The 14,133-nt window shown below is 33.3% G+C and overlaps 1 protein-coding gene across 2 annotated transcripts; it reads right to left on the bottom strand.

The window, feature by feature from the left end:
• Positions 1-1,861: 1,861 nt before the first annotated feature.
• LOC112021742 (F-box/kelch-repeat protein At3g23880) lies at positions 1,862-8,153 on the bottom strand. 2 transcript variants are annotated; one of them, XM_024054307.2, is made up of 5 exons: positions 6,888-8,153; positions 4,210-4,299; positions 2,650-2,824; positions 2,445-2,532; positions 1,862-2,240 (listed from the first exon to the last, which is right to left on the bottom strand). In XM_024054307.2, the coding sequence occupies exons 1-4, from the start codon at positions 8,027-8,029 to the stop codon at positions 2,491-2,493; spliced, it is 1,449 nt and encodes a 482-aa protein (XP_023910075.2). In that variant the 5' UTR covers positions 8,030-8,153; the 3' UTR covers positions 1,862-2,240; positions 2,445-2,490. The 2 variants fall into 2 exon arrangements, with proteins under 2 accessions (XP_023910075.2, XP_023910078.2); XM_024054310.2 differs by lacking the exon at positions 4,210-4,299.
• Between the last annotated feature and the right edge of the window lie 5,980 nt (positions 8,154-14,133).

Here is a 14,133-nt window from a genome sequence, read left to right as displayed (position 1 = left end):
AAGGAATGAAAAGGAATGAAAATGAATGGAATGTAAGTAATCTTGTTTAAGAATAACATAGAGGGAATGGAATGGAAACATTTTATGACAATATTACTATTAGACACATATTTTAAAATAAAGGGTTGAATATATATGGGTATTTTTGGATTTTTTTTTATAAAAAAAAACTCATTAAATTTAATTTCATTCCCTCTCATTCCTCCCAATTTCGGAATGAATGAAAATTTGAGATTTTAAGGAAATAGAGAAGAATGAGTGTTTCCTTCTAGTCATTCTATTTCCTCCCACTTAGCCCTCATTTGGGAGAAGGGGATGAAATGGAATGGAAAGGAATAAAAAGAATAATTTTAGAATATTCTTTTGTTTTCTTATCTTGGAGTTTTAATGGAGAGAATGGAAAGTTCATTCTCTTGTTTGGGAGTTTAAGAGCCCGTTTGGTACGTGTGTTTAAACAATAGCTTTCAATTTTTTTATAAATACGTGCGGGTGAAAAAGTGTATGAAAATACGTGTAATATTGTTTAAAAACTGAAAACATATGTTTAAAATGGTGTACTAAACAGAGTCTAAGTAAGAGAGAATGAAATGAGTAAGAGAGAACACTCATTTCTCTCTATTTCTTTAAATCCTCAAATTTTCATTCCTCCAAAAATTGGAAGGAATGGGAGGAAATGAAATTAGATTTAATAAATTTTATACTAAAACTTCCAAAATACCCTTATATATTCAACCTTTTATTTTAAAATAAGGGTCTAATAGTAATATTGTCATAAAATGATTCTATTGCATTCCCTTTATGTTACTCTCAAACAAAATTACTTACATTCCATTTATTTTTATTCATTTTCATTTCTTTATTTTAAAACATCCAATCAAAATTACTTAATTCCATTCAATTTCATTCTTTTCGATTCCTTTATTTTACTTAAATAAACATTATATTTCATTCCATTTCATTCTCTTATACACAAAATTGAACTTCAATTGTAAAATCTAATTCGATTTTTTTTCTAAGTTTTGCCCCTCTCTCTGTCTCTCTCTCTCTCTCTAGGTTTTACTTAAATTCGGAATCAGTGGTAATTTGGTGATTTCCCTAGCCACTGAAATGCACCATATATTGGTGGGTGGCGGCCATGAGTCTAAAAAATTGTACTTCCAATCCTATTTGGTTGTGTAGTAGAACCCAGCGTTTTTTTTTTTTTTTTTTTTTTCCACTTTTTATTTATTTATATATATAAAAACTAAAAAACATACTCTAAATTGCTTTCACTTTGGCATATAATTCCAATCCACCTAGGAGTTGAATGAAAGAGTCCAACAGCTTTGGTTCTCCCTATAGCAAACTAGACCATGTAACAATCAAATAATGTAAAATAAAAGTTTTATACATTAAAAACTGGTGAGGCCAAAGTACAATCCTATTCTATACACAAATCTATTCCAAAATTTTATCCACAAAACTCTAATCAATTTCCAATGGAAGGCCAAAAAAATTATTTTAGAAGTAAAAGGTGTCCAATTTACCCTGCCTTTTCCCCCACTAACATCAATATCCTTTACATATCAACACACAACCAAAGTAAATCAATAGAGTGATGAAGATAAAAAGTCTAAGTCATATATTCAGCTAAACAAAACAATACTTATTTATGGGCAAAGACCACTTTTGTTCCTTAAAGTTTTTCCCATTTTTCAATTTGTTCCTTAGAGTTACAAAAGTAGCAATCAAAACCTTCAAAATTTGTAATGTAAAATAATCCAAATCAATCCTTAAACTTTGACCCATTACCCATTTTCTTCCCATTTAAATCCTTGTATTGTCCCAACATTAGATTAGAGAACCATTCAACAAATTCAAGAACAGAAAAGTGGCAATATTATCCTTCTTTTTTTTGTTCCATGTCAATACCATGTAGCAACTATAAGTCATCAAGGTGGCCACAGGTCACTTGACGTGTCCCTGTCAATATAACACTAATTACTACAAATTACCATTTTTTTCCTAACTTTTTTTTATCTCAACCAAACAAAGCAAATGCATAGTCATTTTCTATCATTCCACTTTCCCACTCCTCCAACCAAACACACATCAAAGGAATTACAAGTCTTTCATTTCTCTTACTTTTCTATCCTTCTTCTTTTCAATAACATGATTACAAGTTGTTAAACTACACATAATACAAATATGAAAGTTGCATTACAAAATATAAATTGCTCCACATTGAGTGGTTGTTGTACCTACAACACAAGGATAAATTTATTAGTATTTTATCTAGAAAAATAATATAATTCCAAACATAATTTGAACACCACAATAATAGGAAATCTTCTCATATAAATTAATTGCATATTTTATCACTGTCAAACAAGTCCAACTTTATTAATTGCATATTTCATTACTATCAAACAAGTGCATCATTTCCAAGAATAATGTCATATTACCACGAGGTAGCAATTCTTAGCACGTTGAAGAAGATTTTTATCCAAGTTATGAACCAACATCTCTAACACCGCTAGAAGTATTCTCAACCTAAAATGACCAATAAATAAATAGCTCCATTACTTAATATTATGAAAAATGTGAGAAAAAAGGATTAATGATATATATATATATATATATAATGTAAGAGCATAATGTAGTTATAACCTGGTTACTCCATTGTTGAACCAACAAGGACTGTGATTTTAAAGTGGCCATTTGCGATTTTAAAGAGGTAATTTCTATTTTTAAAGTGGCTATTTCTTCCTGTTGATCTACCATTGCCTTTTTGAGCTTGCGGATTGTTTCTTTATCTCTTACTCTCTCATCCTCCGATTCCACCCTATGATAAGACAAATGCGTTGTAAGATATATAATATTTAACTCAAGACATTTAATAACTAAGCATATTATTAATGTAAAATAAATTTATTATTGTGAGACATAATTAATCATCCCTCATTTATTAAGCAAACATATTTATAGTAAAACATTTTAATAACTGAACATATATATAGTAAGACAAATTTATTATAAGATATTCATTATTACCAATTTTAATGAAATACAAATTATCCACTATACTAATTGTGAGATACTAAAAATATGGTCACTTCTTTATAACCCCTTTCAATTGATCAACCATTTAGATAAAGAGTGGCCCAAAGTCAAAATAATTATATAGTGCATTACCTACATTCAGAATATGAGTGGTGTCATCAGCCTTCAAAAAAAAAAAAAAAAAAAAAGAAATACCAAATTCCCTCTAAAACAATTCAGTAGCAAATGAACTTCAAAATGAAGGATGTTAATTCTCCACTTGCCACCACAGTGTAATGAACTTGGGAAATTGAATAACAATCCCACGCATAATCAGAAACCCAACAAAGAGCCAAGTAGAAAAACTGAACTTAATTTGTAATCCACAACAAAATACCAAGTAATACTTGATATAGGAATAGAAAATGAACTATAGAGCACATAAGCAACACAACAGAACAATCAAAGAATATTTCAAATACACTAGATTTTAGCAAAAGAAACAACTAAGAGAGAAAAGGAAAAGCATACCCTTCACCACCACCCCCCCCCCTTTTTTTTTTTCTTATACCAGTTTAACTACTGTACGTCATAAAATGGGAATTATTACTTGACCAACTAGTCACTCACTTATGAAATGGTTGAGGGGACAGTGACCTTGAGAAAGAGAAAATCATGCCTAACTATACCAAATAAAACCATATCCAATAAGGCATTTATAATCCATATTATGAAAAGCCCATGAAATTACCAGGTCCATTGACAAAGCCAAGCATGCAATCAAAACACATCCAAAAGCTTGATTTTGAACTTGTTATCCTAATAGATCATCTAAATCCATCAGTTTCTCAAAAAAAAGAAAAGAAAAAAAAGATCATCTAAATCCATCCAAAATTGCAATTGAAGCAACCAAATTGAAGTTTTCTATCCAAAACAAGCTACAATCAATAATAAATTAACCAATATCTGAACAATGGATTCAAACTCAAAGAAAAATATCAAAGAACGGATTCATATAAGTTAAAAGGACCAAATGATGTTGCAACTAACCAAATATTGGCCCACATTGCTCAAAACATTTACAATCGAACCCACCAGAACACCCCAGAATAATCTTGGATAACACAAAATACCAAAACCCATTACATCTAATTCCTCAAAAAACCCTAAATTGTCTAAGATAATTACCTGCCAATGCCACCAGTCAAGGGCAGCGCCTTCTTGACCACACCTTGAAGACCCACAACACCGATTTGATCCAATTTAGGGGGTGGTGACCTTGAGAAATTGAAAAAAAAAAAGAAAAAAGAAAAAAGAAAAAAAAGCTTTAGGTCAAGTACATATCAGAAACTAAAAGAAAAAAAGGAAAATAAGGGAGAATGAGAGCTGTGATCAAGTGATAGAAAGGTAGTGAAAGAGAATCAATTGAGAGAGAGAGAGAGAGAGAGAGAGAGAGAGAGAGACAAAGTAAAAAGAGGAAAACGAAGGTCGATTGCAGCATTGACAATGACCAACAACAGCGGTGCTGCTTGGATGACAGCATCCAATGAGAGAGAGAGAGAGAGTTGATTTGGGGAAGGGGGGATTTGATTTGTATGACCACTACTACAGAACCTAATTGGCCGGTGAAAATCGAACCTAATCATAAATATTGGCAAATCAAAATAATGCATAAATCAATAAACAAAATTTAAAAGAAAGTTCAGGATGAAATCAAAATTTAAAGAAGGCTAGATCATTGAGAGTGGTGGATTGGCTTCTATATCTTTCCTTTTGGGGACCCAAATTTAAAGCAAAGCAATAAGGAGCAGATGCAATGCAACTATTAGAGAGAGAGAAGAGAGATAAATTGTGATCAACGTTATTTCAATAGCAGTAGAGTGGAGTGAGTTCTGTTGTAATAGTAGTGAGAACCATGAAACTAACCATACGTTAACCACTACTAGGCATTCAAATATTTTGTCTACACACATCACAAAACCGCACCTACACATATAATCTAATAGTCTGTTTTTTTAACTGCTACTATAGGAACCACCTTTAGAACTCGTCTTTTTTTAAGCATAATTTTATCATTATTAATTAATTCTACCCTTGTTATTTTATGTCTTGACACAGAACAAATCAAACAATGCAACAGTAAAATTGAGGGGCAGAAATATAAAAGATAGGTAGCCTACAAGTCAACACCTAAGCCTACTTGGAGTCAGCACGAAACAAGAGAAAATCTCTGCACGTTAGCATATAAGGTTGGTTGAAGTCAACACCAAACCATCGAGACATTTCTAGAGAAAGTTTATTCATAAAAAATAATCCTCCCCCAGTAGGTTTATATTGTGCTTATATAGACTACTAAACCCTAATTCTAACTAACACACTAATCCTAATAGACTTGAGAAATCCCAATTATTAAATTACAAAACACCATTAACTCTAGTAGAATTAAATAATAATACAAATAAATTTAAGTAAATATAAATACCCAAAATAAAATACAATTAACTCAAATTAAATAAGACTAAATTAAAATAAATCTTTCATTGTGCTTCCCGCCTCATCCCTGGCTATTTTGAGAGTTAATGTTAGTCACATCACTTTCCCAATTTTCAATTATCCTTATTTACATATTGAACTGGCCATTTTTCAATTTTCAATAGCTTTAATTCTCCAACCCACCCCCCCCCCTAAAAAAAAGAAAGATATATAATTAAATCAACACATCAGAATTTTATTAGAAAACCAAAACGAATGCTCCTATTAACAAGACATCTATGTATTTTGACATGGAATGAACCGCCAATAACTGGTTTGAGCAACTGAAGGTAACAATGACGAAGAGCTACTTCCACTTCCCAATTCACTAAAGCTGTGTTCTCTTCAATTTTCTATGCGCTTGGAAATGACAATTGATATTCAGAAAATTAACACATTGATAATCTTCATCTAAAAAGAAAAAGAAAAAGAAATGCTGTTAACATATCTTCAGGCATGTCAATAACCTAGAAGTACCATGTAATGCTAGTATAATGTTTACAAAGAATGAAATACAGGAAAACATGCTCCATTATTTTCTGGCTACAAATTTATGTTCCATGATTGACCTAAGTTCCTACCATCAAATGAATAGAAGATATTCCTGAGACATTCATTTTTCTTTCTCTAAATTATACACGAACTTCATCATTGTAGGCTGCTGCCAGCAACCACTAAAGACTTGTAAGAGACAGGGAAGGCTAGTTCCAACACAAAGTATGGGTTTAGGCCAAACATTTAAAAGGTTTTTTCACCACATAACTGCAGGTAGTGTCTTGACATTTTCTTATGGGTTTAGCATTGGAACTAGAGTCAACGATATGACTTAAATATGGTCATCTCATAAAGGACCACCAATAATACCTCAAATTATGTCATTATGTCATTTACTGATACTGTGCTTTGTACATATATTGTTTTGCATCAATGTAAATTTATGAAACAAAATAGTAATGCAATTTTAAATTGAATGCAAAACAATACGTCATGTTAAAAAAAAGAGTATCAGAAGGCAATGACAATATGTCAGAATGCAAGCCTCATTAAAGGAAACACAATTTCAGATTGAATATGGAGTAGAATTGACAAGGTCTGCATATAAAAAATATGAGAGCATCAGTCTTTCATTAATATTTATCGCTTCCTGCTAGCAAATGTCTAATCCCATCATCAACCATAACCACAAGCCATTCAAGAACAAATTAACATCCAGATGCAGCATATTGAGATTTGAAACTTAATGTTTACTTATAGCCACACAACAATACGTAGCAAGAAAAAGATAGAACTGAGGAAAGTAGATGATGAAATTTTGAGTTGAATCAAGCTTTTACCAGAATTTCCTCTTGCTGCTCCCTACCCGTAGGGAAAGTGCATCATTTGCTTTGTCGAATAAGACTGGTTTGTTGAGTAAGACAAGGCTCTCCACATAATTATCAGCACAAGAATTGAATGACCGCCCATAAATGCCCAAATTCTTAACTCGTTTACTCTGAGGGTCATATGAAGAGAGTTTCGGATCAGTTTTTAGGTCTGCTTCCACGATAACATGACCATTCTTCTGGAAACCTAATACCCTTCTAATAACTCCAAAGAGATCAACAGTGCACAGTTTACTCCAAGTGTTAACATCGTCATATTCTTTCATGACCCAAATGGAACAAGAAGTTCTGATCCTGTGTGTATAACATACTACAGAAAGCGATCCCCTGAATCCAAAAATATCAAACTCAAGCTCCTCTCTGAGTACAGAGTTTGGCAATGATATAGTGCGAAAAACCTCATCACCAAAATCAAATGACAAAATAAACGGACAAACTTTTAATTTCTTGGTGATGCGAATTGTCGCCTGAAAATGGACAGCCCCGTTTATAAAGGCCGCACCATTATAACATAGAAACATAGTCCCAGGCGAAAGCGAATCGCCAGCACTAGTTTTTCTCCAAGCGCCCTCTTTAAGAGAGTAAACCTCAACCAGACGTCGTGGTTTGGTTGCAATGCTCACCACCTTATAATCATTGGTCCGTGCATCAAACCCGAACCCATTAATCACCGCGCTGACGCTGTTAGTCTTGGGGAGGGTAATGAATTTTCTAATACAGGGATTCCAAAGAATAATCTGCTCCTTTTCACAAAGGCAGAACAACCCATTCACAGAACCGATTAACTTAAAATAGCTGAAAGAGAGTGGGAACTCAACATTCTGAAACTGATGAAACGAGGAGTCAGAGTCATTATTGTCATCGTGAATGAATTCGTAGTACTCTACTTTGGTTTTAAAATCGCCGCGGCTAACGATTAATTTGTTGGAATTGGAGGGAAGTGAAAGTGATTGAGTGAGGTGGGAATCGATGAAGGCAGAGGTTGTGATTAGGGAGTTCCATGATTTTGAAACGCACCTGAATCGAATTAGGGATTTCACGGGTACTCTGCACAGTATCTGAAGCACCACTTCCTCTGGAAGATAGTCCGACATTTCTTTCAATTCCTTCCTTCTCGTTCACCAAATTGAAGATTTGAGGGCTGAAACACTTTGGACGAGCGTTCACAGAACTGATCTCAGGTTTTCTAGTGTGGTGTGTACACACAGTTCAGCAAACACGTTTGTATTTTTGAAAGTATAAGGATTATAAGTTAGAGATGGCAAAACGGGCGGGTTGGGTTGGGTCAATTGGGTTGTGGGTCGGGTCGGATTGACTCGTATTTTTCACATGAAATTTATTTTTTTAAATTTTTATAAAGAAAACAACATGTATCTACTATTTGGAAAGTTATGCAATAAATTACTTGATGTAAAATGCATTATTTTAAATTCACCACTTATATCAAGAATGAACTCAGTTAAACTTATTAATACTTATTCAATAATTTTAAAATTATACAAATCTTAATATTACTATCTAAAACAAAATAACACAAAGATAAGTAAAACAAATACACAAGTTTTATTTCTATACAATATTAACATTTCAAAATATGAAACAAAATTATAAATGACTTATTGGATTACTCATTTGATAAAGAATAAAAACATATAAGAAATTTACAATCTTGAAAATTAATTTTATAATCTATTATAAGTTGTGGTTGACAGTCTATTTCAATTTGAGATATACTTTAAAATTTGATTGCTTACTTATTTATACATGGTCTCTTTTATGAATATCATATTATTGTTAAGCAACACACACTCTAGGAAATATCATAATTTATTTTGAAAAGCCGTTTATTTTGAACATAAATTATTAAAAAATAGGTCTAAGTATTCATAATTTATGCTAATTTGATACTTTAACTTCACTATTTTCACACTTGTGAATGTTTCTCACATGTCTACAATTTTAAATCTATATTTTTAACTCTACTGTAACCAGATTATCTTGGCATGTACTTTGCTATTTGATATCTAAAAATATTTACTCATTACAGAATGTTCAACCATTTATCTTTCAATTAAATTGCATGTAGTTATGTAAATGTATCAATTGTTTCCTTAAAACTCATAATAAACAATTAAACCAATATTGTCTTAGTTTTACTATTTTTTTACCCAAAAAAAAAGTTTTAAAAAAATGGTTCGGGTTCGGGTCGGGTCGCAGGTTGGGTCGGGTCGGGTCACAGGTCAACCCGTTTTTGCTTCGGGTCAAAAAAAATCGGGTTCGGGTCGGGTCAGAAAATTTTGACCCGTTTTGCCATGTCTAACTATACATCCCTACCTTTCAAAATTTGAATTTTATTTCTTAAATTTTAAAGATGTTTAGATTTTACTACTTAAAATTTGAGAATATTTTGATTTTACATTCTAAAGTTTAAGAATTTAGAATGTAAAATCCAAATTCCAAACATTAGGATGTAAAATCCAAACACCCCAAATTTTAGGGAATAAAATTCAAATTCTAAAATTTTAGGGTGTTAAATCCAAACACTTCCAATTTGCAATTTACCCTTTGAATTTTGAGCTAAAGTTCATTTTGAATCATTAAAAAAAAAATATTCATTTTTAATTTTTGAAAAATGATATGTCCACAACATTTTTACAATAAATCTTAAGTAGCAGGTTGTTACTAGTTATTATTGTTGGGGCAAAAAAATAATCTTAGTGTTAATTTCAAATTTGAACCAACAACTAACAAACTATAATTTGTTATAAAAATGTTGTGAACGTAGCATATCTTTTAATTTTTTTTGTGTATTTTTAAATTTGTGTCAACTCACATAGAAAAAAAAAAAATCGCGTGAGCTTAAAATAATACTCCTTTATCCCAGTTTGTTTGTCTTTATTCCATTTTGAGATGTCTCAAAATATTGTTTCGTTTCTAAAATTAGAAGTCATTAATTTACTAATGTTCCTATTATGTCCCTACTTTATTTCCAAAACCATTTGAAAAGAAAACCAACAAATATTTAAAAATTAATATTGATTAAAAAGATAAACTAGAATTTGTATTTGAAGTAATCCAAAATTGCTTGGAGCCAATACCCAATAGTTTTTGTATTGTGGTAGTTGTAGATCTTTCAAATTTGATTAAGAGGATAAGTTACAATTTGTGCTGTGTAATTTCAAAAATGCTAATACCAGTAAGGAGCAGATTTTTGTATCCGTTATTTTAGATTTAATATTCCTATTTTTTGATAAATTTAATTAAGGGTAGTTTTCGAAACTTATACAGTTTTTAAGGCAAACAAAACAATAAATGATCTTTACTTAAAAAGTTTGATTTTTGAAACAGGACAAACAAATTCAAACTGATTAACTCAAAAGAACTCGATAGTGAGAACTCAACATTCTAAAATTGATGAAATGAGGAGTCATTATTGTCATCGTGGATGAATTTGTAATGCTCTACTTTGTTTCTACCATTGCGGTCGTCGATAACAATTAATTTGTTGGAGTTGGAGGGGAATGAAAATGAATGAGTGAGGTGGGAATCGATGAAGGCAGGGGTTGTGATTAGAGATTTCTATGATTTTGAAACGCACCTTAATCGAATTAGGGATTTCACGGGTAGCCTGTGCAGGATTTCTAACAGTACTTCCTTTAGGAGATGACCTGACATTCCTTTCAATTCTTACTTCTCTTAAGTCTTAACCCCAATTGAGAATTTGAGGGTTACGTGAGAATGAGTGTGGAATGAGCTACGACATTAAAACAACTTATATAACTTATAGGTTTTAGTTACTTCAACTAATAAAGACAAAGACATCTAGGGTTAGACCATAAATTGAAATTCTTTTTGAAAAAAACTTATAACTTGGATGGTAGATGATGATGTTGAAAAAATCGCCAGTGAGCTACACGGTTCCAACTTGCTCAATACCAGACCTGCTCAACACAGAAAAAAAAAAAGAAGACCTTGTAGAGAGTACCGATGTAGCTCACTGGTGATTTTTCGACATCATTAGTTGGCGCCGTCTGTGGGAAATGAGTGATCAGCCATATCACCGCTCTTAAGACAAAGAGTTGCATGGTCCAAACGATCAATGGCTACCATCAACCAAGAGACCGAAAACCCGCCCAACTCCTTAGAGAGTTGTTGGAGCAAAAGTTGGGCCAGTGGAACGAATAGTATTTGAACCATCAAAATGACGAATAGGGCAGTAGCAAATGCAACAACGGCCGTACCCCGATGGACGATCACTATACAAAGTTACCTACAGGTAGACGCATAGCCAAAGTCACCTACGGGCCTGCATGACAAAAGTCGCCTACGGGTGGACAATCACTATACTAAGTCACCTACGGGAAGACGCATGGCCAAAGTCGCCTATGAGTGGACGATCACTACGCTAAGTCACTTACGAGTAGGCGCATGACAAAAGTCACCTACGGGTGGACAGTCACTATACTAAGTCACCTACGGGTAGATGCATGGCCAAATGGCCAAAGTTGCCTACGGGTGGATGGTCACTATGCTAAGTCACCCCATGTCGCTTACGAGTGGACGGTCACTACGCTACATCACCTACGGGTAGGCGCATAACAAAAGTCACCTATGGGTGGACGGTCACTACGCTAAGTCACCTACTAAGTTGCCTAACAAGTAGATGACCAAAAAGGTGACGAGGCACCAAAATTTAGTCTCCTCAATTAGTCCACGACCCCAAGTGGACGACTAACAAGGTGACGAGGTCACACTTGGTACCAACAACAAGTCCATGACCAAAAGTGGATGGACAAAAAAAAAAAAAAAAAAAAAATACAACAAGTCCATGACCAAAAGTGGATGGACCAAAAAAAAAAAAAAAAAAAAAAATCTTAGTCACAAGGCTTGCTATTTTACCTCGTGCTCTTTTATGGATGCAAAACTGGGATCAAGCAAATGACCTGATGGGGGAATACCAGAAACTTGTTAAAAATCTTATGCAAAGGTAGAAAGCTTGATGCTTCTTTTAGTTTCGTTGTTAAGGTCATTGGCGCAACACAAGGAACTTGCTATGAACCCTCTCAGTGTCTTTCCTTTATTAATATATTTCTATCATTGATGTCAAAAAAGTGGAAGACCAAAAAGGTGATGAAGTACCAATACTCAGTCACCGCATACTTCACAACTTGAAGGGGAGGACTAAAAGGTGACGAGGCATCAACATGTCGCCTCAACCTTAGATGAGCAAATGATACTAAACATTTAGAAAAGAGTAATAACTTCAACAATTATCAAAGTCAATCCAGAAAGAGAAGAGACGAGTTGAAAGTTCATACATTCAACAAAAGGTTATATCATCAAAAAACCCAAAGACCCTCAGAAAAAAGGTACGCACAACTTCTCTAAAGCTCATACTCTCTAGCATTGTTGGAGCTCTCTTCTAACTTAACCTTCGGAGGGTCTTTGGCTGGTACCCCACCGGTACCCTTTGATTGGTTCTTCTCTTTTGTTCTTTAGGTGCACCCATTGACGCATGTGTGGACGATCAACTCACTGACGATTTTTTGTGCATCATCAGTAGAGTTCACCATAAAAGTATAAATGTGAAAAAGAGGAAACACTACATGTTTAATAGCTCCATTTGTTTTGATATAAAAAATTTAAAAAAAAATGTTTTTGAATTTTTAGGTGTTTGTTTGCATATAAAATGTGGTCAAATTTGTAAAATATTTTTTTGTTGATTCTAAAAGCCTAATGTAGTCATAACCTGGTTGATGTGTCATTGCCTCCTGTTGATGTACCATTGCCTTTTTGAGCTTGCAGATTGTTTCTTTAAGAAAAATAAAATTACAAATCCTCACTGTCAATTTTTCCCCAAAATTCAAATTTAAAATTAATACTATCTCATGGAGAACTCTATGTTTAAAACCGTTATCACCACAATTTGGTTCAACAATTAGTAGTTACCATTGCCTTTTTGAGCTTGCAGATTTTTTCTTTATCTCTGACATATTAAAATAGTCATCAAAATTAGTAATAACCATTTTTTCTAGGTAGTGGGTTTTCGGTGGAGTTAATTATCCGAAAATGTTGGTACTGATAACTGATAAGGATTAAAGAGATCGTGATAGAGAACATGATAAGAAATATTAGAATTTTGAAATCCGAAAATTTGTAGTAATTTAGGAACTGAGTAGTGGTCATCGTCTTACATTGTGTAGAGTGTAGACAGCTTTAATTGGATAATTTAGATATACTTAAAAGTTACACAAATTCAAAAAAAAAAATTCATTCTAAAAAAAAATTTAGTAGCTGTTTAATAGTGGTAGACGTGTAGAAGAATTTTTAAAATTGGATGTATTAATTTAGTGCAAATGCAATTAGAAATAGATAATTGTGGGTAATCTTTTTTTAAAAATTAAAAAACCTGATAAGAGAGTGACTGGTGTTTTGAAATTTAGTATTCGACGTTGTTGACCCTAATTGTGTATTATAACGCAAGAACTCCAAACTCGTCCATTGAGGTCGTCCAAGGCAAACAAAGCAAGCGAAGCAAATGTAGATGGATTGCATTATAGTATGCTCGTCCACGATGAGGCCATCCGTGTAAAGAAATACTTGGACGACCTTCCTACATTCTATACATATCTCCCCATGCAAGCTTAAGACGAGCTTGTCACTTAGCCTGGAACGCAAAGGCCAAGGTCCATTTCCATAGCCAGTTTCCAATAACAGTTATGGAAAACAAGCCTAAGTAATGTAACTTCCATAGCAGTTATGGAAGTTACCTCCGAGTCTTCCGAATTCCTCAATGATAGGAGAAGTTACTAAAATAACTATCCCAAAGTGTGTGCTATATAAGCATTCATCCATGAGAGGGTAAGTCATTCAGACATTTCCACAAAATTGGAATCCTAGAAATACTAACTTTACAATCGGAGGATTCTTGGCTAGTCTTCCCCGGTCGCCTCTGATTTTGTGTTTGCTTTTTCAGGACTTTCAAGTGCTCTCTGATCACTGACGCTCGAGACATTCAGCCTACTGATTCCATTGTGTTCATCAGTTGGCACCGTCTGTGGAAATTTTTTGCTAAACTTCATCTTTGAGTTCTGCAATTTCTTTCTCCAACAAAATGCTGCAATGGTTTGGACAAGATCAAGGGCTACTAGTCCAGGCCATCAAGAAAGTAGGGATGCTTCAAGCAATCCCCATCGTG

This window comes from Quercus suber, unplaced genomic scaffold (genome assembly GCF_002906115.3).
Source record: "Quercus suber isolate HL8 unplaced genomic scaffold, Cork oak 2.0 scaffold_426, whole genome shotgun sequence".
Classification (NCBI taxonomy): Eukaryota; Viridiplantae; Streptophyta; class Magnoliopsida; order Fagales; family Fagaceae; genus Quercus; species Quercus suber.
Note: the sequence above shows the minus strand (reverse complement) of the source record. Positions and strands in the feature narration are given on the sequence as shown.